Genomic DNA, 26,905 nt, shown 5'->3' on the forward strand with positions numbered 1-26,905 from the left:
TCAACATAGAAACATGTAGCAATATTATTATAAATATTTCTACCATTGTCGTCTACACTTGGTTAAAAAAGACAGAGAAGAAAATCCCAAAGCTACAGATAAGAAAGTTAAAAAAGCACAAACCCAATAATATGTTGACACGTCGGGTAGTAGGTAAAACGGATAGTCAACGTGTCAATACATTATTGGTGACGTGGCATAATTTCTTAGTTAAAAAAAAGGGTTACATTGTTCGGTGGTAGTGGTTACGGTGCGAGGCACGTGAGCCATGACGGTGGACGAGTGGAGACTCTTGGACGCCGCCACGGCGTTTGACGGCGGCTGAGAAAACTCCGTCCCAGATTTCGGAGAAAGCGCGGATGATGATGCCGTGGTGGTAAGGCTCGTTGAGGGAGAGGAAGCAGTGGAGAAGCTCTCTTAGGTCGTCTTTGGAGTAAATCTCGTTCTCGAGAATCATCTGAAGCATAGACTGGCGGAAATCGAGGTAAGGGTCGTCGGAGTCTTTCTCGACGGCGACGGCAGCGGTGGAGGGTGTGGCAGAGGAGGAAGAAGTGTCGGAGAACCAGTGGGAGGTGGATGGTACGGCTGAGGAGGAGGAGGCCGTGGTGTTGGAGGAGTGGGAGTGGCCGTAAGTAGAGGAGTAGTGACGGGGCTTTTTGGGGGAAGGGTTGAAAAAAGAAGACAAGTTTGGGAACTTACAGTTACTACAGCCGATGTCTACAACAGAGACTGCCTTAAGAACCATCTTCTTCTTTTTGCCTTTGCCGGTCGTCATAGCTTGCTCTCTCTTTTGTTACTTAACGTGTAGAGGAAACTGGTGTATTAGAGAGAGAGAGAGAGGTAGAGTGAGTGAGTGAGAGGGAGAGAGAGAGGGTGTATACTTGGATTGGTATTAAAGGGTGCATGTGGTGACTGAGATGGATTAATGAGAAGTAAACTCTTAGCAATAATATTTAATTTGACGTTCAACGGCGACAGTTTGTAAAATGTTTTAAATTTTGTGAACGTTTTTAAAACATAAGTAAATGTCTACATGCATGACAGCATGAGCATTAATTTGACATATACTTACTCCACTGGTTCTATAAAAAGAATACTATTAGATATATAGGACCTAGTTCAGAGAAGTTGTTGAATAAGAATTAGTCAAATTACAGCTTTTGGATTTTTAACATTACTGTCCAAGTAAAGTTTGTTTTAAATGTATTTTGTATTGGGCCTTCATGAGCTTTATAAAACGCCTTTAAATGAGCCTTCATAAAATGTGTCACTCAAGACGGATTTAAACCCAAAGGCCGTAGCTCCTGCCTACCACCCTTCGATCGATCTAGCGTAAAGACATCGAGACCACAATATAGCCTAAAGACATCATGTATCAGAGTTGTCCATCGATGTGATTTTCTATTTGAGATACATAGTGTAAAATAGAAGTGAGTAACATAAGTAATCACTCACTACTGATCACTGGATGTTTAACCAATTGATTTTTACTTGAGTTTAATATATTTTTGATTAGTTACATTACTTTTGCTTTCAGTTTGCACCATTTTCATTAGATTACTTAACGCGGGATACTCCCATTGAAGCGTTGACTATGTCTTAACCCGTAAAGTTTTGCAATTTTGACTAGGTTTTCCTGATTTTTTTTTTTTTTTTTATTTTTTTTATTTTTTTATTTTTTATAAAGAAGACTAGGTTTGATTCAAATTATCCATCGGATAAGGATAGATGGAATTTCTAGTGGATTTCATTTTTTTTTTTGGTTCAAAGTGGATTTCATTCTTTTAGTTAATAAATTTATCGTTTTTAATAATAGAATTTAATTTTAATTAAGGACAGCAGAATATAATTTGTTTATTGGATTTAATTAGGTGTGACTCAGTCAAATTTAATTTTGATTCTTGAAAGACTTGTCTTTTGTAAATTTCCTATGAAAATGTTAAAAATCACAAGAATAGGAGATAACGGTCAAACGATAAACCCGTTCCTCGTACCCACAAATTCAAGTAGCGTTTGTGGCAAGAAAAATTAAAACCGTTTACTTTACCAAAAAAAATATTAAAAAAATGTCTTCCATACCCTGAAGTAATTTCCAATTATAGAACTCACTCGTCTTCATAATCTTCCTCTCTCTTTTTTTTTTTCATCATTTTTGAGATTCAAAGTTTTTGTTTTTTTCTTTTCTTTGCTTAAACCGGAGAGACACCCTCTCCCTAAATATAGGTTTGTTTGTTTATAACAACTTACACATTTTGTTTTTCTTTCTTTTTCTTATGATATACAAAATCGGCAACTAATAAACATAGTTTGATCTCATTTGCAGTTTTGATCCTTGTGGGGTTCAATTCCCTCTGATCATAACATTCTTCTTCATACGTTCAAGAATCCTTACGAGGACGAGATCTTCCCTAACGTCTTTGATCTTCTTCAATAGGTTCGTTTGCATTTGTCATACGCGTGATTAAAATAAAATAAAAAATGGATCGATTCGGGTTATATATGATTGTTGGATCGATCGGTTTTGTAGTGTTTGTATATCAGGAAATAATTTTGATTTTGGTCGAAGATGTTGGGAGATTTCATCATAAGACTCCTTGTGTATGTCGTCCTACCATATCTATCTACTCTTTTTATTAATGTTCCTTCAAAATTATTTCTCTTTGATTCTTTAATTATAGTTAGATCAATGTATATGTTTAATTGAAATGGTGATAATGAAATGGCAGATTAATATTAGGGTACACATACCCTGCATTCGAATGCTTCAAAACGGTGGAGAAGAACAAAGTTGATATCGAGGAACTCAGATTTTGGTGCCAATACTGGTAATATTTATATATATTCTCATCCCCTTTTTTCAATTCTTATATATATTTTTTCTTTTTTTTTTTTTCAATTGTTATATATATATATATATATATTTTTTTCTTTTGATATAAAAAGATAGAAGACAACAAAATTCTGTTAAGTTGGATTTTTCTGTTGAATTATTTTTGGATGCAACCTTAATCTTTTCTACAAGTCTTTGGTCTCTAATAGTTTGGGAATTGCTGGTACAGTTATATTAATATTGATTTCTCAATGTATGTGATGCACGTATTGTTTGTTAATATAATAGTTATTTGTCAGTATGAACTGGAAGATATTAATTTATTAAACATGTGTATTTGAATAATTAGGATACTCTTGGCGCTAATTTCATCATTTGAGAGGGTTGGCGATATATTTATCTCATGGTAAGTAGTTTTTTTTAGTTAATTTATGCCCTAAATGCATCAAAATTTAATTATCGATATATGCCATTATTATTTGCAGGTTACCGTTATACGGAGAGATGAAAGTCGTCTTCTTCGTATATCTATGGTACCCTAAAACAAAGGTAAATGACATATGTTGCTGTTGGATAATGTATACAATTGGTTTAGTAAATAAAATAATGGTACTAATAGTAACGATAACTTAAAAAATGAATGAAGGGAACGAGACATGTGTATGAGACATTGTTGAAGCCATACATGGCTCAGCATGAGACAGAGATTGACAGAAAGATTATGGAGTTGCGAGCTCGAGCTTGGGATTTTTTCATCTTCTACTTCCACAACTTTGCCCAGGTCCTTTTTTTGTTTTCCATATTTTTATGATTTATACGAAAATGTTATAACATAAACGATATTAATATAATATCGATGCACAGGCTGGTCAATCTACCTTGATCCAGGCTTTTCAGTACGTACTCGCCCAATCGGTCCGGTTCTCAGCCGCTGCAGCTAACCCACCGGTACGTATCAACCTATCACTCTAGTTTTGCCCATAAATGCATATATCTAGTTGGGTAATTAGCGTTAACGCAGTTCTGTGTTTACGCTTTGTATATGGGTTATAATTACCTTCCAGCTTTAACACTTTTTTTTTTCTTGTGTTCCTGCCAAAGCCGATGGAGCGGAACGTAAACGTGAACACGCAGTCACCGGTAGAGATGGACAATGAACCACAGTCACCACGGGCTCCAAGACCGCTGAACAAATCTCTGTCTGCGTTGCGATCGCTAGAGAAGCAAACGAGCAGAGGGAGGAAGTGGCCGCCACCAACACCACCACCAACACCAGGCCGAGACTCAGCCGGAATATTCAACGGAGAAGACGGAGGAGTCAACATTCCAGATAATATTCCGGGATCTCCCCTCACCGATGCTCGAGCGAAGCTCCGACGTTCTAACTCCAGAACTCAGTCCGCAGCATAGTAACGTACATATTTACGTGACTCGACGGAAGTCCTTAATTTGTTTGAAGATATATAGGGAAAGAAAAGTGAAATGAAAGTTTTGAATTGTTTAAACTACAATACAGATTGAATTTTTTTTTCTTGTGTTTTTGTAAATTGAAGCAGTAAGCATTAATACAGCGAGAACATTTGTGTGCTTGTTTCGCTTAATCTTTCTCTGGCTAGGTTGTTCAATCTGGATGGAGGATCCGGTAAATAACATTTGTTATGTAATGATGCATTTGGATGGTCAAAAATTATACTCAAATAATGTACCAATGCAGCCGATGGAAGTGCATTCTCTGTTAAACTTACATTAGTTTCTCGTAACTGGTGCCCCTCTACAACATTACTCTACCGATAAATGAATCATAATCTAATGGTACATTGTATGGAACGCACCTGCCATTGGTTCATACAGGTTCTGTATTTGCTCCCTCTCCTTGGATTTGATTTTGGCAGTGTTGTGAGGTGGGATCAGAAGTTGAGATGTGTGTTTGGTATTGGATCATCTCGGGGTTGAGTCAATAGCGGTTGGCGTTATTTCGCCCATTACCGGTGGTGGAGTACCCACGTCGGCTATTCCATAATCCCAATCGATACCAGCTTTTACTATAGTTAAGGATTGCTTAAATTATCATATGCAGATAGATAAATTGAACAATAAGAGAGAAACAATTTGCATATTTGCAAAAGGATACAGTCCGTTTTCCAAATATCCGTCATGCTAATTTCAGCATTTGAAAGAAGCCAGTAGTCCGAATCATCATTCTGCAAAAATATAAGACCGACATCAAATGACATTTATAAGAAAGATTTTGAGAGTCATGTTAATAAGTTCTTGTGCACAACTTCATAATTCTCTGTTTCATTTTTTATAGTCTTCTAGAGTATCTTAAAAGAAGCAGGAAGATGACTTACTTCAACGTCAGAGGGAGTAATCTTAAGCATTCCTCCTACTTGCTCCTGCAAATAATTAAGATCAGAGGTATCGCCGGGTTGTGGATGAGCATGATCGTGAGACACCTGATGCTCAATAGCAGTTCCTGTGTTATCAACAGTTAAGGCTTCAATGTCATGGTGTCCTGAAGATCCTGAGCTAGAAGCAATAGCTAAGCATGCTGGTGGTGCTGCAGCACTCCCATTTGTGTCTTCGAACTTCCCTTCAAATTCGCTGAATATGAAGTCAATGTAAAAGCATGTAAATGGGAGAGTCAATTTTCTAACTGAAGAAATCTTTGTTTTGCTATGTTCAATTATCAGTATACCGCCATCAGTAAAGTACATTGAATGAAAAAGAAATGTCAATAACAAAGTTTCTATTATTTGTTTTACAGCTACTCTAATAAGTAAACACCAATCTAAACCTTTTGTATGTTATGACATTGTATTCGATTATGTTAAATTTTAAAACGAAATTCTGCTTTGATATATATATACACACTTTGAAAAGATAGAAGAAACGAGAAGCCAAGGCATAATTACCTGACGAGGTATACGTCAATAGGTCCCATTGTACTTCTAAGAATGATCCTGTATCTCCTTTGTGGGTGGTCAACCGCCTGTCAAGTATAGAAGAAACATTATCATATTGGAATCCAACAAAGAATAGCAGATGTCTTATAAAGTCGCTGAAAGAGACTAACTTCATCTGGATCAGGAACTTCCAAAGTTGTGCCATGAGGAGCTTTGACGGCTATCAGAGTCTGGTTCTGCAGAAACAGCAAAGAGAGAGTTAAGATATAAGTGAACAAGTAAGTCTTGGGATCGACATACATACAATCAATTGATCAAATCCTTAAGGATTAAACATTTAAAATAGGAAATACAGACCTGGAAACCTGGTAAACTTTTGATATCCTCTTCAGTAACAAATAGCCATCTGAACAATGTGAACGGATTGGTTAAGTGTCCATCATAAGAATAGCACCATCTCATAGCAGAAACAAACTAGCCATATAAAATGATAGACAGACGGCGATATTTACTTTTGATTCTTTTCGTTTTCGCTCAGATCTCTTAATCTTTCCTCCGTTTGTCTGAAGAAAAGTTGTTAAGCGTCAGCATTGGTTGAGTAGATTAACCACAACAAGCCAAAACGCTCTAAATGAATGCTATGAAACCTGATTTGATTATCTAATGCTTGCTCCTCGAGGGAAAGGTTTTCAATTTCTGCCTGTAAGGAGAAAACAAGATCATTAATCAAATAAAGCGAGAATCTAAGTGCAAGGTATTTTACGATTTACATACAAAATGAAGTTTAAGTGTATGCTATTTCACTACACCTGTATTACAGATACGTCAGCATCCACATCGTCAGGACTCGAAGCATCAATGCCCCTAAGCAAGTTTATTGATCATCAAGTGAGTTTATATGTAGTTATACGCAGAAAAATTTGGTGGTACGAACTACATAAGCATACTATATAGCATAAATAAATCATAAAAAGTCCTCACTTCCAAAGTATCCGATTCTTGAAAGGCTTTTCGATGAGATCTATCCCCTCCAAAACGTTTGTAATATCATATATACGTCGTTTCTGAACCTCTAATGTTTCTGCAGCTTTGTTTAGGTCCAGCATTCCATCTTTGGCTTGTTTAATTAGATTGACAAACTTTTTCGTAAGGAGACCTGGCCAGCTTTTTTGTCAGCATCTTCACATACACTACAACATGTATCGGAATATAAAGAGATATAGAGATTGCTAATTACCTAGGGAACTGTCATAGCGGCAAGGAGTTAGTGGCACAGGAGAACCTGCAAGTTTACCCGAGAAAATAATCAAGGATAAAGAACAACATGAAGGTTAACCGGCAGCAACCTACAAATCCTACTTACCAGCGTTAGTAGAGATGGGTGTTTGAGGAGTTGACTTATTTCCTTTGGCCTTTGACTTGATGTTGACTCTGCCCCCTTTTGTAGGAGTTTTACAGGGACTGCTATTGGAACCAGAACTTGTGAATCCATTATTAGATGGAGCAACAACCATATCCATTGTCGACTTTCTCTTCCGTGACTGCAGAACAAAAAATCAACTTGTTATTAACTTGAAAGAAGTAAGCATCCACACACAATCATCTTATATCATTCATCACAAACTTTCACTATGTGAAGAATCAACTTAGCTTATGCTCAACACTATGTGAAGAATCAACTTAAAGAGTATACTTATATGATACTTACAGGAATAAAAAAAGATTGATGAAGCTCAAAACATAAAATGGGTAGAGATTACAATGTAAGGGGACATTAACAGATTTACTGATTACTGAAGGGAGAGGGAGCAATTGAAGTTCAATTTTACACATAATTGAACACCCCAGGCAATAAAATTGCACAATCAAAGCTCATCTGATACAGAAATTGAAGAAATCGTTGCCGATTTGCGTCAATTGGGTGTAAAATTGAAACCGCACACTATCAGACAAATTTGTGCGCAAAATGTACCATCGCGAAGCTAAAACTTGGGATGAATCCACAACAATCTAATTAAAATCAGAGTCAGAAGCAAAGCGAAATCCGAAAACATCATCGAATCCCAAAAGAAACCAATCTCACAGGCGAAAAACCCCAAAATCGAACAATCAAAAGCATCCCCCAAAAAAAAAAATTAAACTCACGGGAGATCTAACAACGACAGCATCCTCATCCCGATCTACAACACCGAAGCCATTATTATTAACTAAGCTCCTATCGGTGTTGTTATGAGTGAGCGAAGAAGAAGAAGAAGAGGTAAATCGATGGTAATCATCGGAAGGATGAAACGGAGGTTTTGTTGAGGCGAAAGCTAAGTGACGACGTAAAGGTGGTACAACGGGTGTAGATGTAACGAGAGACGAAGAAGATGACGGCGGATGTTGCGGCGGCGGCGGTGGCGGCTGAGAAGAACCGGGTGAAGATCGTACGAGACCTGACATGGATCGTTCTGAAAACGTGAGTCTGATTTTGTTTTAGATTCCGATGACGGCGGTTGAAGGAAACGAGGGTTTTAGTGATAGAGATGGAGAGAGAGAGAGGAAGAAGAAGAAGAGAAGAATGAAGAAGGAAAAAAAAAAAAAAAAAAAGAAAAGAGAGAGAGCAGAAAACGAGGGAAGGAGGGAATTTTATGTTGGGATAGATGTGGAGGGAAGGGAAAGAAAGCCTTCACCCAATTAATTAATAAAAATCCATAAATGAAAACAAAACATTTAATATTTTTATTTGTGCCCCGGAGTTTTGTATTTGATTTTAGATTGACCCTACTTACTTTACGTTTATTACTTTTTTGTTCCTTTTTCTAACGGGAATATTGAGATTTTTTCTATGTTGTGTGTGTGTGTGTGTTTGTTGTTTTAAGAGTGTGATCTAGATCGAACTTGTATTTTGAATCTCTGATTGATTTATTTTTCAATGTGTAGTCGGTAAACAGATATCTGCAAATATTGATTGTGATTTTTTTTTTTTGTTTTGTTTATGTAGTACATGTGCTGCTGTTTCCGTTTTGATATTAATAATACAAAACAACCTACTAGTTTTGAAATTTATTTTTATCCTTTTGTACTCATTTGTGGTTGTTGTTGTATGACAGTGCGAACTGAATTATATTGAAAAAAAAAAGTGTAGATAAGTCACTCTTGGGTAATGACTAAACGGGTGAAAATGTTTTGACGACAACAAAAAAATGGTAAGAGTTAGAAAAAGTAAAAAAGAAAATGGTAAGACCTAAAGTGGCAAAGTTTTTGTACCGCTTTTTTCTTGTCCTCCAGCGTAAGGTGGTCACAAGAAAAGCCTTCATCTCTAACCGTTTGATCACAATTTCACCTAGAGACAGTGTTGTAGTGTTATGTTTTTACGAGCGTAAGTTCAAAGCCCGTTTGAGATGAGAAAATGTAATGTTGTTATCAAGTTACAGCCCATTTGAGACGAGAGTTGCTATCAAAATCGATTTACAGACAAACCGATTTGCATAAATGATTTTACTAAACCCGACATTAACTTTGGTTACGGTGGAAGAAGTCTCCAGGTTGGCGTTCAGGGTTGGTTGGATGTAGTAAAAGCATTGCTTATAGGAGAGTCAAACGTGTGAGGTATCGTTGGTACATTTCGGTTTTGAGTTGTTTGTCACGACTCACAAACGTAATTTAAAGGGGAACCCCGAAACAAAAACATCTAAAACAGAGAATCTGATCATAGGACCAATGGCAAGTTTCAGGAAACCATAAAGACTAAAAAGCTCTCGATCATCAAAGATTCAACCCCAATTGACCTGTTAAAGACCAATCATTACTAACTCATAACCCCAATTGATCGGAACTCTAACAAGGTTTCTGATCTTACATACACTTGATCACTCTCGATCACAACAATACGTATAATCTTACCAAGAATCTACATACTTATCAAAGATATAATCTTACCATCTCTCTCTCTCTCGTATCTCAAAACGTAGGCAGAGAGACCGGTTTCTTCATTCTTTTGAGTTCTTCAGAATCATTCAATACAAAAAAATGTACCTAAAAACAAAAGCAAACCCACATGAATTCACACCAAATCTCCAAACCCATATACAGAAACAAAAGCAAGAAACAACTCTCCCTCACTTACCCTAGGCACAAAACTCTATAAATCAAGACTCTTTTGTACAGTAACAAGGCGAGAGGTCTTCAATGGCGGAGAAGAATCACAACATACCTCCAATGTGTCCCGAAACCCAGCTTCATTCGTCTTCAACATCACCGGCAATGGGAACCTCACTCCTTTCGCCGCACAAGCCTGATGCCTCGGTTTAATCCGGTTCTCCAAACTAAACGAGAAATACTGAGGAAACTCAAGTATCTCTCTCACATCTCTCCCCATCTCCACCATCAAATACTTCAACTTCGGCTCATAGTTCTCAGCGATACTGTAATTAAACAGCTGCGGGAATCTCTTAAACATCGCGGCGGCGCTACGCCGAGAGAATCCTAGCTTCTCGAAGTAATCGATCCGTGGTACGAGTTTGTTCTCAACGCTACAAGAGAGAAGATACGTGTGTTTATGCGGATCTAAGATTCCGATTCTCTGGAGAAAGTAAAGCGTTGGTCTGAGCTGGTGATCGACGCTACAAGCGAGGAGACGAGGACGACGGCGTAAAGCTTGACGGAGGTCAAAGATTGAGTCGACGCCGACTTCGCGGAGGAGGAAAGTGATGACTGGGATTGTGTGTGAGTTTAACGGAGAAGTGAGAAGCTCAGGGCACATGGAGACGAGTCGGCGAAAATCTTGTAAGGTGAAGTTGATTGGTGGAGTGGTCATGTAATCGACGACGGATTTAACGGCGGAGAGAGCGGTGGAGAGGAGAGGAGGGTGACGGTTTATTAGGGTTAAGAAATCGATTCCGAGTGAATCGAGGTAAATGAGTTTCTCGTGGATTGAGGATTCTAGGGTTTCGGTGGTTGTTGTTGTTGTTGTTGTTGTGAAATTGGTGAAATCTGGGGATTTGAAGAGTGATGAAGATGAAGAAGAAGAAGTGTTTGGTTTGAAGGAAAGTGCGGGAAAATGGTGGAAGCGGAGGCGAGAAAGAGTGGGGAAATTGTGGTGAAGGGAAGGGAAAGAGGAAGAGAAGAAAGAGAGAGCTTCTTGTTGCATTGTTCAAGAGACATCTCACACCACTACTACATGGATGATTCGATGAAGATGAAGATGAAGCTCTCTCTCTGGCTCGCTCTGTGAGATGATGATGATGACGATGAAAGGATAAGAGTGGAACAGAGTGTGAGATTTTTGAAGATTGGGATTTTTGGTGAGAAATGAGAGAAAGGGGATAGCATATCCTTAACCGATCCGGTTTATATCAAAATTTTAACCGGTTTATTCCAAATCAAATTTCGATTCGATGAAGCTCTCTCTCTCTTCTGGTTTCCTTCTTTTTATAAAAGCCCACTGGGCCGTCTAAACGCTACATCTTTTTAACTTGGTTTGTGTATTAATATATTGTTTGTTTGTTTGTTTATATCATTATATGTTTTGCAATTTAGAAATTACTTAAGAGCCGAACAATACATCATACCCTATTGAATCTTACACATGAGCACCATCAATTTAAAGTGGAAAGGGTAAAAAAAAATTACCCTTTATCAAAATTCTCGTTGCATATTTGATATTAAAAACAAAAGAAAAATACACGGTTCCATTATTTTGTAAATAATCAACAAAAATTACAGTCCAATCAAGATCCTCCCTCCATAATTGAGTATAAAATCGAATTAACCAATAACCACCTAAAAGATTCTAGTCATAATTTTATATATTCTTAGATTATTTATTTCATTTATTTTTTTTCTTTCTAAAATTACAATACACAATTTAATTCTATATTATTCCAGATTATTCCATAAAGCTATTATGTAAATCATCTACAAAAGATGTATTTTTTATTTTTTATCGACCATATATAGCTATTTATTTATTCAACAGAACAAAATATGCTCGAAGCTCTAAAGAATTTTAAGGGAACATTGTGAAGAAAACTACAAACATGTGGTCTGGTGGCATAGTATATGTCTATTCCAGAGAACGCCCTATGGTTCGATTCCCCAGTAGTTGAAAACAACAAATTATTATTATTATTATTATTTTTTTGTCTTCCTCGTGAGTCGTCGTCATGAACACCGTCGGGGCCAAATTTTCCCCTTAATCTCATATACATCTACATGTATTAATTAGATCACTCGTTCTTTTTTCATAAAACTTCAAAACTTGCTTTTCCCGCATGATGCTATAAAGAGCGACGACGAATTTTTGGCTCTCTTAGTGTTTTGCATAAAACCCTATTTAGATTATACAAATGAGAATTCAAGAAAAGGTTGTTACGAAGAAGATGAAGAAATCATATAGTCTAAATAGGGTTTTATGCAAAACACTAAGGTGTAGGCTCTATCCTTGAAATCATGATGTATGTAAGTCATGAGCTTCTCTTCCATATGATATTATAGGATAGGATAGGACACTTGGTGCTTTGCAGCTCTGAAGATGGGTTTGTTATGTGTTTACATGAGAATACTTGGCCAGTTTTACTCTTCCGTTTTTAGATTTCTAGAGAATAGAGAGACAAAGGTGCTTGGCATAGTGATACTAAAGAGATAAAGGTGCTTGGCATAGTTTACATACGTGTGTAAGAGTTAGTTGTAAACTACTAAGAGATAATCGCGCACAAAATAAAAAAAAATAATTAGCTCACAAAATTAAGAGAAAAAATTTGTATATTACTTCTTTTAATATAATTATTTTAACATCAGTTTTTATTGATGTAAATTTTAAATCATTTAAAAAAGTGATTTTACCAAAAATAAATAAATACATCAATTATCTAAATGATGTAAATTTATAATATATATCATTTTTAAAAAAACATATAATCTGAAAAAAGTAAATCAATTTTAAATAAATGATGTTAAATTACATAATTATAACATCACTTATATTAAATTGATGGTACATCATATACATTTGCTTTACTTGTAATTTTGTAAATATACAATTTAAAAATACATCATTTACTTGTGTGATGCAATTTAAGTGATACAATACATATTATTTTTTTTGTAGTGAAAGTCGATTTTGAAAACATATATGAAAATTCGTCAATTGTTCAAGGATTTAGGGGGTGTTATTGGATTGAGGATTTTAATAGATTTTAATTAACCCAGGACATTAGTGGATTAAAAGTCTAATGCATTTGTGTGGACTTTATAATGCATATAAGGTGGATTTGAAAGTCATCGATAATGTATTTTTGGTGATTGTTATGGATTTTTTAAAAAGTTATTGTTAGAAAAAAATATATATATATATCCATAAACTGTGTTATACACCAAAATTATATTAAATTAATAACACCCAGACTTACACATGTCATAGAAAACTTGAATTAAACTGTATTTGTTTTCAATCCAGATTTTTGGTGTAATTAAAGAACCCAGATGTCATGAACCCAGAAAAAAAAATTAAAGAATACAAAAAAACACAGATCTGATGAATAAGTGTGATTATATACAAAGGGTTTGAGGAGGAAGAAACAGAGATTGAACCCAGAAAAAAAAAGTGTGATTATATCATAAACCAAAAAAAAAAGTTATAGATCATGAACCCAGAAAAAAAAGTTAAAGAACACAAAAAAAAATTCTCAAAAATAATACATATCTGATGAATAAGTGTGATTATATAAAAGGATTGAGAAAAAAAATCAAACAATAATATGTCAAAGGCTAGAGATCCATCTTAAGAGAGGAGAAGAAAATGAAATGATTGAGAAAAGTGTGGTATTGTGTTTGTTCATATTTTAGAAGCAAAGTACGTTGAAATCCAAAATCACACAAAATCCAGTAGATATTGAATAACACTAGATTTTAATGGATTTTTAAAAATACCCAATTGAATAACACCTGATTCTTAAATACATCAAACTCCTTTAAAAACCACAATCCAATAACACCCCCTTAGAACCAGTCTTGCATCCAATAACGTTGAACGAAATTGTCCAAAAAAAACTACACTGTTACTTTATAAAGACTTGTGTGTATGTGTTATATTATAGGTCTCCATGAATAGTAGACATAAAAATAGATCAATACACAAATCAAGTTTTTGAATAATCACCAAGAAGAAACACGAGGGTTAAAAAAATAACAGTAGACTAAAATACAAATGAACAATCTAAGAGAAGTCGCCTTCTGAAGTGAAAGCGTCAGTATTATCGTCCCACACCATTTTGGACACGAAATCGTCGTGCTTTGGAACATACTCCTGCAATTTCAGTTAATTTATTTATCTTCTGTTCGCAATTTTCCCGCATTTACTTTATATATAAACAATAAAAATTTAGTGAAAGACGTAAAGTAAACCTCAAGAAGTTGAAGTAATTGAGGAGCGTTCGGAGCCGAGACGATGATGCGACGGGCGGTGGAGGAGACAAAGCCTTCGTCCACTGCCTTATCTATAAACGTCAATAGTGAATCGTAGAATCCATCCACGTTCAATAGTCCCACCTACATTTTTTTTTTACCTCACATTATGTACAAATACAAGGGTCTTCATTTATGAGTATGCTTACATGTTTTAATCAATTTTTATAAGCTAGCATTCGGATTAGTACGTACGTACGATATGATTTTGGAGTACTCTTTAATTATGAATTTATTATTGACGTACGTTATAATGTGTATATACTTCAACCCACATGCGTAGATTCTGTATCGACACATGCATGACACATATAGCCGATAAAAACATACTCCATCTCTAGTTTCTTTAACTATGTTTTGTCGGATAACCGTAATTACCGGCCGAAAACTCAAAGTAATGTATTCAAATCTACACGAATTTAATTTAATTACCGGTTTAGTGTGGATTCCAAGCTGAGACCAGGTGATGACTTCCAACAGCTCTTCAAATGTCCCATATCCACCTGTTTATTGTTTGTCAAATAACACCACATACACTAATTTATCAATCTTCATGATCATAGATATATAGACTAATAGACATCTTTTAATTTTTAAATACATAAATTGAAAAAGAGTATAAAGAAAGAAAAAATCAAACCAGGAAGTGCGATGAAGGCATCCGCTTGGCGACCCATTTCAGCCTTCCTTTGGTGCATAGTCGATACTGTTATAACTTCTCCGATTGATCCACCGGTTATCTAAACACAACATCATTTTATCACATATCCATCATATATATATATATAATTATGTTTTGATTCACATATATATTACTAAAACTCATCATTTTTGACGACACAGAATATAGTAGAGTAGATAACTTTTAATGTATGAAGACGGCTGTATATATACATTTAAAAAAAATGTAGAGTAGATTTATAATTTACCTCTCTTGGTGCTAGAGACTTCGGAATGATCCTGCGCATAATATCAACATCTAATGTAAATAATTATCACTCACATATATCTTAAATCATTAATTTCGTTTAGTCACCTTTCTTTGTAATGGTCAAAGTTTTTTTTATCCTTTCTTTATTTTGTTTCGGTTTAAGGTTCAAATTTCTTTGAAACATTAAACTTCAATTATTAGTATATGTTTAAGTAGAACTAAAGACATACAGCTGCCTTTTCACTCCTTGGCCATAGATTTTGTCTACATATATAATAATATACAAAAGCGAATCCAGAGCATTTTTTGTTTGTTATCATATTACTTTATAAGTATACATATATCTCGGAGCAATCGAATTGCTATTTATGATAATGTTACCCATCTGAAAGGCAGGACAAGAACATGGGAAAAACAAAAAAGAATGATGCAGTGTCGCCTTGAACGTATAGCCAAATTGACACTTCTAATTTTATATTGTTTAATAACCTTTTAATATTAAAAATGTATAGAGAGAGAGAGAGATAAGATACCCAAGAACATGACGACCACCATCATGAACAGCCTGAGAAATGAGACCCATTAGCCCCACGCTTCCTCCTCCATACACCAAATCGATGTTCCTCTCCACCTTTCACAATATGTGTGTTTTATTAGTGTTTTAAACAAGTACATTTTATTCTATATGTATAAATTTACTAGTTATAAGTATCATTACGTTTTTTAATTCACAACACGAAGCATGGTGGGATTTTGTTAATTGAGGATGTGAATTTCAACCTTAAATGTAAAGATTAAACTACAGTGATATATGATAATTAATTATCCATTATACATCGAGCACTTAAATAATACACATATGTCTCACATAGCTTGATGATTCATCTATAGTTGTATATCTCTTAAGTTATTTTTAGCTAATGGTTAAATGTATTGGAAAAATATACTTGGCATATAACTTAATACTAGTAAAAAAACCAAAATCTGTTTATCGTAATAGAATTCTTAATTAGTTATTTGAATAAGCGTAAAGTGACGACTGATGTAAATAAAAGTGTGGAAATAGAGAGAAACCAGTTGGTGGGCGAGTTGGAGAGCAGCGTCGTGATAAGTAGTTTTGTTGCCGGAACTGCTTCCGCAGAAGACACAGATCCTCCTAAATCTTGATTTTGTCTCTTCCATTATCTCTCTCCTTCTGTCTCTTTCTGTCGTTTTCAAACCTTTTTTTTTTTTTTTGGGTTCTGTCACTTTCTAAACTTTTTATTTATAGATATATATCTATGTTTTGCACAAAAAAAAAAGAAGAAGATAGATATCTATGTAAAGAAGAAGTATACAGATTTGGTTAAGGATCCAGGTAAGGCTGGCTATATCTGACTTATATATATTTGTATACATTTAAAAAAATGCGTTAATTTATCTTATAATTGGATCCCGCAGATTGTGACAGCTTTTTTTCCTTAACAACATAGTTTAGAATGTGTATTAAACCTTTAAGATAAAAGAATATGAATCAGAGTCATTTTTGCATACATGTCCAACCCATATTTCTTTTCTCATCATTTTTAATTTTAATTTCTTAAAATCTGCTATTTTATCTACCAAACCCTTTTAGTTACAAACTATATATTCTTATAATTATGATAAATCAATTGTCATTATTACTACTAAACTTATCATGGGAAAATATTAAAAAAGAAACTACATATATATATATATTAAATACATTTTAACACGTAATTTTTTAAAAATTAGAATATTATATTAAAAGTGTAATGTTATATGCATAAAATTACGAATGACGTAGATGATCTATTATTTGTTAGAAAATAACTCGCTGAATTTTATACTTATGACTTAAAATTGATATAACATTCTCTTATAAATACTGTAAAACTTCCATAAATTAATTCTCTATAAATTAATAAATACTATCAATTAATAAATTTTGCTGGTCCGAAGTCGGGTCAATGTAAAAAATAACAAAATTTAATAAAATAAGAAGATAATAATTTTTGAAATCTTCATGTAAAATATGGTCTCAATAATATCGTAATTTAATAATTATGTAAATTTGTATATATATATATATATATGTTGATATATCTATGCTTTAAAGTTTTGAATTTTCTCCTAGAAGTCATATCTATAAAATAATTGTTATGTTGTTGTATTTTAAAACTATAATGATAGAAAATACTCTATCACATGTCATAAAAATAGCTAAGTTTTTTAAAAGTTTTCTATTTCTACATATGCATTATTTTTATTTTGATAGTTTTATAGAGTATTTGTAATTAATTATCAATAATGTTTTATAAATATTACAAATTCTAAATTGATAACATCCAAAAGTCTAATCTTATTGCCTACCAAAAAAAAGAGTCTAATCTTATTTTGCTAAAATTATCTCATTTCATAATTTTAATTTTTTTTAATTAAAATATATATCTATAAATTAATAATTATAATTTACACTATAAAATAATAATTATTAATTTAAGATAAATTAATATTACTATAAATTAATAAAATGTCATGGTCCAAACATTATTAATTTATAGAAACAATGATTTTGGAGTATTCTATGGGATTTAGGAAATTTGGAATTTTGATAGATTTTAGGGAAGTTGATATGATTTATGGTAAAATTCTTTCAAATCTCACATAAAACCATGAGATTTGGATTTCTGTATTTTTAACTAAACAAATCCTCCCAAATCCTCCAGAATTCCTGAAACTTATTAAAATTCAAATCCACAAACTGTTTGAATAACAATGGATTTAAAAGTAAATTTTTAAATCATCATTTCAATAACAGTGGATTTCAAGAGATTTTTTAAAATCTATGATTGAATAACAAAAGATTTGTAACTTTTATACAAATCACCTAAAATGTCAATTTGAATACACTCCCTAATATTGCAATTTGACTCTGATCACAAGGTACGTAATCGGACAAGTGTCTCACAAGAATCCAGGATTCGATTCCGTTAAATGCCTTGTTATGATGCTTTAATTAAATAAATGAATAGCTAAACATATCTTCGATTGAAGAATCGGTCACTATGCGTATCAGATAAGCTTACTTCCTATTAGTCACCAAATCTGTAGAATCTTTTTGTATCAGATCAGTTTACTTCTTATTTAGTCAGAAAATCTGTAGAATCTTTTGCTTTCATACCCTGTAACTAAATTTTCAATGACAATAGTACACCATGGTGCCTATAGGCCCGTTAAAGACTACGTAGTACACAGGCTATTATCTTCGTTAGCCTCTACGACCTGTTAAAACTTTTAAGGATCAACAATCCAAAAAAATGATTACCATAACAACTATGGTTAATTGACTGCTCAAGAATCAAAGAGAAATTCGAATATGGTTATACTTGATATTCACAGATATGTATATACTGTTATGTCTAAGTTTAATTTATAAATATTTTATTAAAATGATTAGTAATCATATATACTGTTAAAGCAGAAGTACTCATGGACTAACTTTTGGACCATGACTTTTTGGTAGTTTTTTAATAAAAATATTATTAATCAATAATTATTCACACATTAGTATATCATTGAAACAAAATTCTCTAACCTTTTAAAAATAATCTGGATACGCGGATCATTTAATACCCGATTAGTAGACCCGATTATCTCTGCAAATATATTTATTATGTATTAAATCAACTATAATTTACTCTTGCCTAAATCTTAACCGGTTAGAATATTTAATTAAGGAAAACATATACATCAGAAGTAAATAAGAAAAATCCCTTATATATTAATAGAGAAGCACACTCTTAAAAAAGCTGACATGTCGCCGCCAGAGAGCTCGAAATACATTTAGCTATTTAGCCTCATTTAGATTTATTATTTACAACTATATGCCATTGTATTTTTGAAAAAAAAATCCCCTATACATTAATAAAGAAGCACACTCTTAAAAAGCTGATGTGTCGCCGCTAGAGAGCTCGAGACACATTTAGCTATTTAGCCTCATTTAGATTGATTATTTACAACTATATGCCATTGTATTTTTGAAAAAAAACAAATGTGTTATTCTTAAAAACTTTATCACATAACTTTATTAATATTAATTAAGTTTAAGCTTTAAATATATTTTATATATTAGAAAAAATGATTTATTGAAATGCATTTGTAACACACGCGGATCTCACATATTCAAGCGGGATGGATGCAAAGAGATTTTGTGGCTCAAAGTATTTAAACCTGTTGTGGGATGGCTTAGCGGACGGGTTTGACCGGGTTAACAATTTTATTTAAATTATCCGGTTCATGTAGTTTTAGTTTTTTTGTGATTTTTATCTGATTTGATAGTTCAGAATTTTGATAAAAATCTAACGATCACTAATTTGCTTTACATTCTATCCATATCCGCCATCATGTCAATCTAAAATTTATGGTGAAGCGATTACTATTTTAAACTTTCATAAACTTGATAAATTCAAACCAATATAAGTTTAAATGTTATACTAAATAAATATATTTACAAATGTAATAACTCAAACAAAAATTTCATTCGGTGCAACATCACGGGTTATTACCTAGTGGTTAAATACATAATAAATCAAATATAAATTTCTGATTCTTTATAAATATTTAAGGAAAAAACAAAAAAAAACAAGAAAAAGAAATTACAGTTAATATTTGTGCATATTTTTCCTCACCGTTTCAAGAACAAATAAATAAATCCAGTTTAATTTTGAAAATAATTTAAAATAAAAATTAAATTATTTTAAAAGGTATTTTAAAATAGTTAAGTATTCATTATAGGCTTAATAATATAAAGTTAATTAATATATAAGATATGTGAAATTAATAAAAAAATCAATTCAAATTTATTTTAATGGATATATAAAATATATCTAAAATCAACTTATTTGTAAATACTCTCTAAAACACAAGATATGCAAGAAATATCTTTAAAAATATCTTAGGTAACTAATATATTTTGTAATCATAAATAAAAATAATATATATTCATGAAAATAAACTATTTCATGGATTACATTTGTTGTTTAAGAAATATTATAAAAAATTAATTTTTAAAAAACAAAAAAAAAAGAAATTTCAATTTATATTTGTATTTCTAAATAGTAGTTATCCTAAAATAAGTATTTAAAACACTAAAATTCAATAATTACAATTGGTTGACTATATTGTATTACTATATATTTATGCAAAATTGAATATCAATAAGTAGCTTTTTAATTTATAAACTATGAACAAATCTTCTATTGCAGAAGAAAATAAATTATATGTAAAAAATGTGAGAAAAGCACAAAATTTAGTTATGTTCTTACCCAGAACTTTTGGACAATAAAAATTGTCTTATAGTTAATTATTTAAAAGATAACAGTTATGAGACATAAAAAAATGTACGGTAAGGACGAGATAAAATAGGACGGAAAGGATAAGATGGGATAGGACGAGATGTCTTTGCCATTCTAAAATAGTCATGTGTAGGTTATATACGTGCAATAGTCCAAACTAAAACCAAATTAAAATATAATATTTGGATTTAACACCTTTAAGCATACCGCTATCACTTAAAAACTGCAAAACAATCATTGTATATCTGTTACCGTGCAAACGATTAACGATGTTTAAAGAACATATTTATCTAAATATGTTTTAACATTTACCATGTAAGTAAACCAAATATACTACTTAACACTATTTTAAATTTCGAAATTATAAAAACATACATAAACCAAAACATTTTATGCATTTGAAATATACATAAATTAATTACAACATGTGTTATCCCGTGCTGTAGCATGGAGTATTACCTAGTTTTTAAGTAAGGATCGAATTCGACGTTTCAAGTTATGCCTGATGTCGAATTGGTTAAGAAGAATCTGGTGTTGGATATATGTGGGTGAGGTCTAGTTTAAACTTCAACTAGTTTATTGTCAGAGACTCTGACTGATTCGGAGGTTTAGAGAAGGCTGAGAACAATTCAAAGACTCTTATTGGCTTTAGAGGGTTTCCTGTTTCTTCTTCTACAGTGATCCATATCCATTTCATATCGATTTTGTGGATAGAGTATATATATACCCAGACGTAGATCACATCGACGGATTGAACTGGGATAACAATTTCGTGTGACTATCTTGTTTCATATTGAATCAACTTTAAAAGATAGAGACATCCAAAACAGAGGGTACAACCAAACCAGGGAAAACAAATGTTAAAGACTCGTCAAAGAGTTTGCAATAACTCGCGTGATTAGTAGATGACACTATCGAATTGAAACCGCCATATATTTTTGTGGTCAGCATGCGGACTAGTAAATATCAATTACGTAAAATAATGTTTTATTTGTATATATAATAATATAAACAAAGGAAGCTGAACATATGTATACAGTAGGCTCTACTGAAGATAAGTCAAAATGTTGCGGGAAAAAAAAAAAAACGAACCAATGTATATGTGATGGACTAGAACAGAACTTAAGACTCAATAATCGAAGTCGCACTTAATCGGGAAAACGCTGGAGGAGGTTGTAGTTGTAGTTCCGTTGGAGGTACTTAAAGGAAGCATTAGATCATCACAATTAACCTTAGGCTTAATCCTCCGAAACTTCAAGTCCCCAAGCTTAAACCTAACCCTAAGCCTGAACTTGATCTCTATATTGTAAACACCGGAGACCCTCTCCATGTTCAAAGTCCGAGACTGTCCCGCGTTAAAGATAACAAGGTTTTGGCCTTGGAACGTTGGTGTGAGAACGGTTGTGTTTTTGTGTCCTTGATAGAAAGGAGTTAACGTGATGGAACTAAACCGCTTTCCCTCGTAGTAGGCATGAGCGTCGATCCTGTCGTAGTAGACTCCGATCCTCTTGTTAGGGTTGCGTACAGGGACAGTGAGCGCTAGGTTATACCTTAATATATTGTCCGGAGAAGTGTGGTCAAAGCGGGTAAGGGACGCATCGGTTACGTGGAACTTGATGGCACGAGGACGGACGATGAGCCAGAAGATGAGAGCGGCTACACCGAGGATAACAATAAGGGATATGATGACTTTGACGAAGAAGCTGAGGAGACAGCAGCCACAGCCGCGACCGTGCCCACGTCGGTAGTAGCCTTTGGGAGCCGGTGGTGGGACAGATGGACCGTAGAAGGCACCGTTGAGAGGTTGTTCAGCCATGTTTAAGTAATATTGTGGCGATCGAGATGGAATGAATGGGTATATTGCTATCAGAGGTTGATGCAAGTCCTCTTTATATACACTTTTCATTTATGCGTTGGTCAATTTATTAGATTAAGGTATTGTCACGCTACGCGGGATTTGGTTAAATATTTGACCAGAGTATTAATATTATGCAATTGTAGGCTTGTGATGTTGCCCCTAAATTTCCAATAACGAGTATCTCTCGTCGTACGTTGGTTTCTAATTATACTTTTCTAGTTTCTAGAACCTTAAATGGCCGCCTGTGTCAACATAGTTATGTCAGTTTTATTATTTTCATTCTTTCAAAAAAGAGATTAAATTTTAAAGTTTAAGTAGAGGCGAGAGATTTTACATTTTCCTCTTTTCACGTAAATGTATTTATTAGATTTTGTATTTTACGTAGAAAAAACGATATGTCATGTTTTCTCCAAAAAAAATTTAAAAATTGGAAGATTTTAATAGAAGATGCCATCATATAACAAGCTCCTTTCTATTTCTGTATTTCATAACGATTACTAAATAAGAACTTTGTCTATATAACGAAGTTACTAGTATGTGATATTTCGTGGGTGAATCTGGATTCTAATTCTTCTATTCGCATGTGATCCTTTTTTTTTTAACAATGTGCCTGCCGACTTCCCAAGATCATATTAAATGACAACCTATATCTAAAACACTATAAAAAGACAAATGGAACATCTATAAAGCTGATTTTAATTGTCCCCTCCATATAATTCATATATTTATTTCGAATCTGATATTGGAAAAGTCGAAACCATTCTTATCTCCTCCAATCATTCTCCTCCTCACATTTTACTTTTGTAATTGACATCGCATATTTTAGATCTAAGTCCACTAACAAAAATACACATTCCAAAAATGATATGTGACATGAAAGTATAGACTAATGGCAGATTCTAAAAATCTAACAACAGCATTGTATATAACTATAGTATCATTGACAGTATAAATTTACGAGAAGATCAAACAGAAACAAAAGGGGTAGACGAATTAAACGATATAGAAGCAAAAACATTATCCAAGTAAATGAAATTTGAAAAATAGTAAAAGCAAACTTCAACAGCGTCAAGGTTGTGTCCTTTTCCACTAAACGTTGACACTGCACCTACTGGCCATCGTGTACTTAACGGCGTTTTCGCCGACATGAATTCCGGCGGCTTTATCAGCAAGATTCATGTAAGCCTGACAACGGACATGGAGATGATACTTACCAGTGATAAGAGTTCCAACCTTCCACCTCACGCGCCCGTCGGCGCGTATAATCAACGAGACTAACCCTCTGTTCTCCTCGTCGCCTAGAGCCAAGGCGTTGAACGGAGCGATGGGGACAGCGTTACCGTATACGAAAGGAGACCAGACGTTGTCTTCTTTATGTCCTTGGTACGTCGGAGGTATGGCCGTACGTAGTGTGATTTGTTGGCTACGGTAAGTAACGTAGACGTGAAGACGGTCGTAGTAGACACCGATTTTGGAGTTTGGGTTACGTGAAGATATTGTGATTTGAAAGTTTGAAGTGAGGAGGTTAGGCTGCGAGAGGTTGAAAGCGTAGACGGTAGCGTCTTGGAGTATGAATCTTGGTTTTGTTGGTTGGAGGATTACCCAAACGAGGAAGATTGTTATCAAGACGATGATGATGAAGCCGATGATTGTTCCACAGATTCTACTGCCGGTTCCTCCTCCTCCGCCTCCGCCGTGGCTTCCGCAATCTTTAGTCATTGGTATTATATATTTACGGGTTTGCCACTAGGCTTCGTTGGATGGATGGGAAAGATGTTTGTGTGATGGAGAGAGTGAGAGCGAAACTAGCTATGATTAATATTTATATTGGTAATTTAGAAGTGGTATAGTTTTGTGACTTTGTTCACCTTTTTTATTTCTAAGTTACACTTAGCTTAGGCTTTAGAAAATAATGAATCAATTAATACTTAAAAATGGATATATAGATGTAGTGTCTTTACTAGGTAAGAAATGTGAATTTTTAGTTTTGATAATTTGCATTCAAAAAGTTATGTGGAGAAAAGTAAATGTATACGGATGAATGTGTTTTTAACTTTTAACTCGAAGTCTCGAACTATATATGTAAGAAATGTATCTTTTATCTTTTGATAGAAAAAATGTAGGGAAAGGAAGGAGTGGACATAAATTGATATTCTTAAAGTTTATGACTTTATGCTATTTTAACTTTTAGTGTGGCTTCATCTACCCTACCATTATTGTTAAGAGGGTATACGTGCAAGGTTCCCCCCATGACTGTATCATCAGCTAAGCAAACAATTGATTAATAATTGCAAGAAATTCTTGTTTACATATCCACATTGCAGGATGAGGACGAAATTACCCTACCCAAAGAAAGGTGCTCTGATCTTTTTCCGGTGCAGAACAGTAAAGTTCATACTTATTTTTTAACCCACCCATATATTTTCAACTATCTATTGATTGTTTTCTTGACTAATGTCTTTGTCTCTGTACTTTTTAATTTACATCTTGTTTGTATTATGCTTTGGAGTTAGGAAATATTAAATTTTGAACATTAAAAATATTAGAACATTCGATATACGGATATTATTATTGATGGGTCCAAAAACAGCATTTGAAATTTACACTCAAACGATATATAATGAGACCGACAAATGTTTATACGTAGGTTGCACTTGCCACTTGGATGGTTGATGATAACAAAAAAAAAAAACTATTCAAATATTTGGCTCTTTGGTTCTTATAACAATTCGTTACTACAATGCAGAGCAATATTGAATGTTTCTTAAAATGTGTATTGTTATTGAATCAAATTGTCCATGAAAATTATTTTAAACACTAAAAACAAAAAACTCCAAAATCTTGTGGATATAGGCAAATCTTTGGCCCAATATTCACTGAGAATGAATTTTTGGAATCAGCCCAACACCAAAATATCACTACGTTTTGATGCAAGCAAGCAATGTAAATAACAGTACGATTTTATAAATGAAAGCAAACTTAAACATCATCAAAGTTGTCTACTTTTGGCCATCAAGTACAATACTGAATTTGAACACATACTGATTGACCCAAAAGAACTAAAAAAGATATTAAGACCTTGAAATCACGCTTAGTCTCTCTACTTGGTCATCTTAAAACTTTGTTCTGATTATTATTTACCTCCTAATTAATAACCCAAAAGACCTCCTAATTATTAGTAAGCTACTCGAACTTGTCCCATCAGAAAGTCCAGTTCTTGGAGAAATCCATGTCTGGAGGCAAATGATAATGACACTCATCCTTCTGTTGCTCCTCCTGCCTTGTACCCTTAGTAGTCATTTCTCCTCTCCTTGCTTTGGTCAATAACTCATTCTTCTCACTTTGAGTCCGTTTCCTTTGTTCTGCTTTGGCTCCAAGTTAAAAAAAAAACCAAAAAAAAAAGGTCAGAGATTTTGTCCTTTTTTGTTTTGTACCAACCAAAAACATTGCAAAGAACCACTCGAAATCAAAGATATTTTCAAACTAAAAGTGAGTAAACGAAAAGCTTAGTTATGGAAACACGTAGAGAAGAAAAGTAAAAATGAAGTCGCTTACTAGGCTTCTTGAGGGAGTTAAAAGTCTGAGTAGTAGTAATTGGACGGTGAAGAGGGTGGAAGACGCCGGTTCCTACAGATTCCCTCAAAACGTTGCAGTTTCGATGAACCAAACCTCTACTGTGCAACCGTGCCTCTTGTCTCTGTAAAACCTTTGCTCTCTCTTGCTGTGACTGCAACCACCACCACCACTCAAAAATAAAATAAAAAACGATGGAGCCAGATAGAAAAAAAGAAAGTGACAAAGTTTGCGTTTTTATTATCACCTCATTTTTGCGGATCCTTGAAAGATGAAGTTCATAAAACGATTCAAGCATGGACCTTTCTCCGTACGATCTCTGATCAGCCTTTGGACCATTAAGCCTTAAAGACTGAAAAAAAAAGCCACACCAAAACAACATCATGAAAGTTTCGACACTGTGAAACAGAATGAAACAGAGGAAAAACTAAAACTTGTGAAAATGTGAAACAGAGGTGTAACATGTGAAAATGTGAAACAGAGGTGTAACTTGTGAAAATGTGAAACAGAGAGAGTGTGTAAAAAAGGAAGGACCTGGAGAGTCGAGGGTATAGTAGGAGCACGTCTGGGTTTAGGAGAAGGGAGAAGAGACAGTGAAGAGAACTGGTCAGAGAGTGTATCCACCACGAAGTCGGAAACGTACGGATGATCACGGTGGTTACGGCTGAGTGAGTTGAAACCTTCGACGGACGTTCCGAACAGATGAGAACGAAACCTCAGTTCTTCTAAGTAACCCGAATCAACACGAAATTGATGATTTCTCTCCATGAAAAAAAAATCAAAAGACTGAAGACTCTCTCTTGGAGAGAAAGCAAAAAAACCAAAAAGCTCTGATTTTTAAAGAGTGGGTTTGACGTTACACACTAGAAAGACAAAAAATTAAAGTATCCATTTTTATTTTGTTTTTTTTTTTTTCAGTTATCACGCGAGTAGTGACTGCGAATGTCACGTGATCCACTCTCTCACGCGACCGTTATCTCCTTCAAGCACCAAACATCCAATAAA

At 33.9% G+C, this 26,905-nt stretch overlaps 7 protein-coding genes and 1 pseudogene across 13 annotated transcripts; 1 reads left to right on the forward strand and 7 right to left on the reverse strand.

Annotated features, from left to right (window-relative positions):
- On the reverse strand, positions 1–982 carry LOC104785928 (transcription repressor OFP6 pseudogene; annotated as a pseudogene). The gene has a single exon (XR_015556935.1). The product of XR_015556935.1 is annotated as a transcription repressor OFP6 pseudogene (transcript).
- Positions 983–2,030: 1,048 nt separating this feature from the next.
- On the forward strand, positions 2,031–4,431 carry LOC104785929 (HVA22-like protein j). 2 transcript variants are annotated; one of them, XM_010511217.2, is made up of 9 exons: positions 2,031–2,223; positions 2,324–2,434; positions 2,528–2,598; positions 2,727–2,825; positions 3,180–3,236; positions 3,316–3,379; positions 3,477–3,611; positions 3,695–3,778; positions 3,932–4,431. In XM_010511217.2, the coding sequence occupies exons 3-9, from the start codon at positions 2,567–2,569 to the stop codon at positions 4,238–4,240; spliced, it is 780 nt and encodes a 259-aa protein (XP_010509519.2). In that variant the 5' UTR covers positions 2,031–2,223; positions 2,324–2,434; positions 2,528–2,566; the 3' UTR covers positions 4,241–4,431. The 2 variants fall into 2 exon arrangements, with proteins under 2 accessions (XP_010509519.2, XP_087369362.1); XM_087513236.1 differs by having other exon boundaries at positions 2,088–2,223; positions 2,542–2,598.
- A 70-nt stretch (positions 4,432–4,501) lies between these two features.
- Positions 4,502–8,446, reverse strand: LOC104785930 (transcription factor E2FA). The gene is made up of 13 exons (XM_010511220.2): positions 7,882–8,446; positions 7,100–7,277; positions 6,974–7,018; positions 6,718–6,892; positions 6,546–6,600; positions 6,384–6,436; positions 6,249–6,299; positions 6,094–6,142; positions 5,907–5,972; positions 5,746–5,822; positions 5,182–5,434; positions 4,962–5,031; positions 4,502–4,866 (listed from the first exon to the last, which is right to left on the reverse strand). The coding sequence occupies exons 1-13, from the start codon at positions 8,176–8,178 to the stop codon at positions 4,769–4,771; spliced, it is 1,467 nt and encodes a 488-aa protein (XP_010509522.1). The 5' UTR covers positions 8,179–8,446; the 3' UTR covers positions 4,502–4,768.
- Positions 8,447–9,408: 962 nt separating this feature from the next.
- LOC104785931 (protein SEEDLING LETHAL 1, chloroplastic) lies at positions 9,409–11,121 on the reverse strand. 4 transcript variants are annotated; one of them, XR_015598451.1, is made up of 3 exons: positions 9,845–11,009; positions 9,658–9,753; positions 9,409–9,506 (listed from the first exon to the last, which is right to left on the reverse strand). XR_015598451.1 is itself a non-coding variant. In XM_010511223.3 (3 exons), the coding sequence occupies exons 1-2, from the start codon at positions 10,865–10,867 to the stop codon at positions 9,679–9,681; spliced, it is 1,011 nt and encodes a 336-aa protein (XP_010509525.2). In that variant the 5' UTR covers positions 10,868–11,044; the 3' UTR covers positions 9,409–9,506; positions 9,658–9,678. The 4 variants fall into 4 exon arrangements, 3 of the variants coding, with proteins under 3 accessions (XP_010509525.2, XP_010509524.2, XP_010509526.2); XM_010511223.3 differs by having other exon boundaries at positions 9,932–11,044; XM_010511222.3 differs by having other exon boundaries at positions 9,409–9,753; positions 9,932–11,121.
- Positions 11,122–13,761: 2,640 nt separating this feature from the next.
- Positions 13,762–16,467, reverse strand: LOC104785932 (cytokinin riboside 5'-monophosphate phosphoribohydrolase LOG2-like). The gene is made up of 7 exons (XM_010511225.3): positions 16,187–16,467; positions 15,646–15,743; positions 15,111–15,141; positions 14,822–14,921; positions 14,614–14,684; positions 14,122–14,265; positions 13,762–14,023 (listed from the first exon to the last, which is right to left on the reverse strand). The coding sequence occupies exons 1-7, from the start codon at positions 16,292–16,294 to the stop codon at positions 13,934–13,936; spliced, it is 642 nt and encodes a 213-aa protein (XP_010509527.1). The 5' UTR covers positions 16,295–16,467; the 3' UTR covers positions 13,762–13,933.
- A 4,972-nt stretch (positions 16,468–21,439) lies between these two features.
- LOC104785933 (NDR1/HIN1-like protein 10) lies at positions 21,440–22,343 on the reverse strand. Its single transcript, XM_010511226.3, has one exon. The coding sequence runs from the start codon at positions 22,283–22,285 to the stop codon at positions 21,599–21,601; it is 687 nt and encodes a 228-aa protein (XP_010509528.2). The 5' UTR covers positions 22,286–22,343; the 3' UTR covers positions 21,440–21,598.
- An 888-nt stretch (positions 22,344–23,231) lies between these two features.
- LOC104785934 (NDR1/HIN1-like protein 12) lies at positions 23,232–24,861 on the reverse strand. The gene has a single exon (XM_010511227.3). The coding sequence runs from the start codon at positions 24,044–24,046 to the stop codon at positions 23,417–23,419; it is 630 nt and encodes a 209-aa protein (XP_010509529.1). The 5' UTR covers positions 24,047–24,861; the 3' UTR covers positions 23,232–23,416.
- A 408-nt stretch (positions 24,862–25,269) lies between these two features.
- Positions 25,270–26,765, reverse strand: LOC104792369 (uncharacterized). 2 transcript variants are annotated; one of them, XM_087452762.1, is made up of 4 exons: positions 26,435–26,765; positions 26,148–26,252; positions 25,883–26,054; positions 25,270–25,689 (listed from the first exon to the last, which is right to left on the reverse strand). In XM_087452762.1, the coding sequence occupies exons 1-4, from the start codon at positions 26,666–26,668 to the stop codon at positions 25,529–25,531; spliced, it is 672 nt and encodes a 223-aa protein (XP_087308888.1). In that variant the 5' UTR covers positions 26,669–26,765; the 3' UTR covers positions 25,270–25,528. The 2 variants fall into 2 exon arrangements, with proteins under 2 accessions (XP_087308888.1, XP_087308887.1); XM_087452761.1 differs by having other exon boundaries at positions 25,270–25,698.
- Between the last annotated feature and the right edge of the window lie 140 nt (positions 26,766–26,905).

The sequence above is a fragment of the Camelina sativa genome, chromosome 5 (assembly GCF_030686135.1).
Source record: "Camelina sativa cultivar CO46 ecotype springtype chromosome 5, ASM3068613v1".
In the NCBI taxonomy this organism is placed as follows: Eukaryota; Viridiplantae; Streptophyta; class Magnoliopsida; order Brassicales; family Brassicaceae; genus Camelina; species Camelina sativa.

What these genes read in the sequence shown, in the direction of transcription:
- LOC104785933 (XM_010511226.3), bottom strand. Translation starts at nt 22,285, where the DNA reads ATGGCTGAACAACCTCTCAACGGTGCCTTCTACGGTCCATCTGTCCCA.
- LOC104785932 (XM_010511225.3), bottom strand. Translation starts at nt 16,294, where the DNA reads ATGGAAGAGACAAAATCAAGATTTAGGAGGATCTGTGTCTTCTGCGGA. An exon ending in GGTGGTCGTCATGTTCTTGG is followed by an intron (nt 15,142 to 15,645) that starts GTATCTTATCTC and finishes TATTATGCGCAG; the next exon opens with GATCATTCCGAAGTCTCTAG. An exon ending in AATTACTTCAACTTCTTGAG is followed by an intron (nt 14,024 to 14,121) that starts GTTTACTTTACG and finishes CTGAAATTGCAG; the next exon opens with GAGTATGTTCCAAAGCACGA.
- LOC104785931 (XM_010511222.3), bottom strand. Translation starts at nt 10,867, where the DNA reads ATGCAACAAGAAGCTCTCTCTTTCTTCTCTTCCTCTTTCCCTTCCCTT. An exon ending in GGTTTCGGGACACATTGGAG is followed by an intron (nt 9,754 to 9,931) that starts GTATGTTGTGAT and finishes TTTTGTTTTTAG; the next exon opens with GTACATTTTTTTGTATTGAA.
- LOC104785934 (XM_010511227.3), bottom strand. Translation starts at nt 24,046, where the DNA reads ATGACTAAAGATTGCGGAAGCCACGGCGGAGGCGGAGGAGGAGGAACC.
- LOC104792369 (XM_087452761.1), bottom strand. Translation starts at nt 26,668, where the DNA reads ATGGAGAGAAATCATCAATTTCGTGTTGATTCGGGTTACTTAGAAGAA. An exon ending in CAAGGATCCGCAAAAATGAG is followed by an intron (nt 26,055 to 26,147) that starts GTGATAATAAAA and finishes TGGTGGTTGCAG; the next exon opens with TCACAGCAAGAGAGAGCAAA. An exon ending in TAACTCCCTCAAGAAGCCTA is followed by an intron (nt 25,699 to 25,882) that starts GTAAGCGACTTC and finishes TTTAACTTGGAG; the next exon opens with CCAAAGCAGAACAAAGGAAA.
- LOC104785930 (XM_010511220.2), bottom strand. Translation starts at nt 8,178, where the DNA reads ATGTCAGGTCTCGTACGATCTTCACCCGGTTCTTCTCAGCCGCCACCG. An exon ending in CTGACGTATCTGTAATACAG is followed by an intron (nt 6,437 to 6,545) that starts GTGTAGTGAAAT and finishes TTCTCCTTACAG; the next exon opens with GCAGAAATTGAAAACCTTTC. An exon ending in ATTGACGTATACCTCGTCAG is followed by an intron (nt 5,435 to 5,745) that starts GTAATTATGCCT and finishes CTTCATATTCAG; the next exon opens with CGAATTTGAAGGGAAGTTCG.
- LOC104785929 (XM_010511217.2), top strand. Translation starts at nt 2,567, where the DNA reads ATGTTGGGAGATTTCATCATAAGACTCCTTGT. An exon ending in TATGGTACCCTAAAACAAAG is followed by an intron (nt 3,380 to 3,476) that starts GTAAATGACATA and finishes AAATGAATGAAG; the next exon opens with GGAACGAGACATGTGTATGA. An exon ending in ACTTCCACAACTTTGCCCAG is followed by an intron (nt 3,612 to 3,694) that starts GTCCTTTTTTTG and finishes ATCGATGCACAG; the next exon opens with GCTGGTCAATCTACCTTGAT.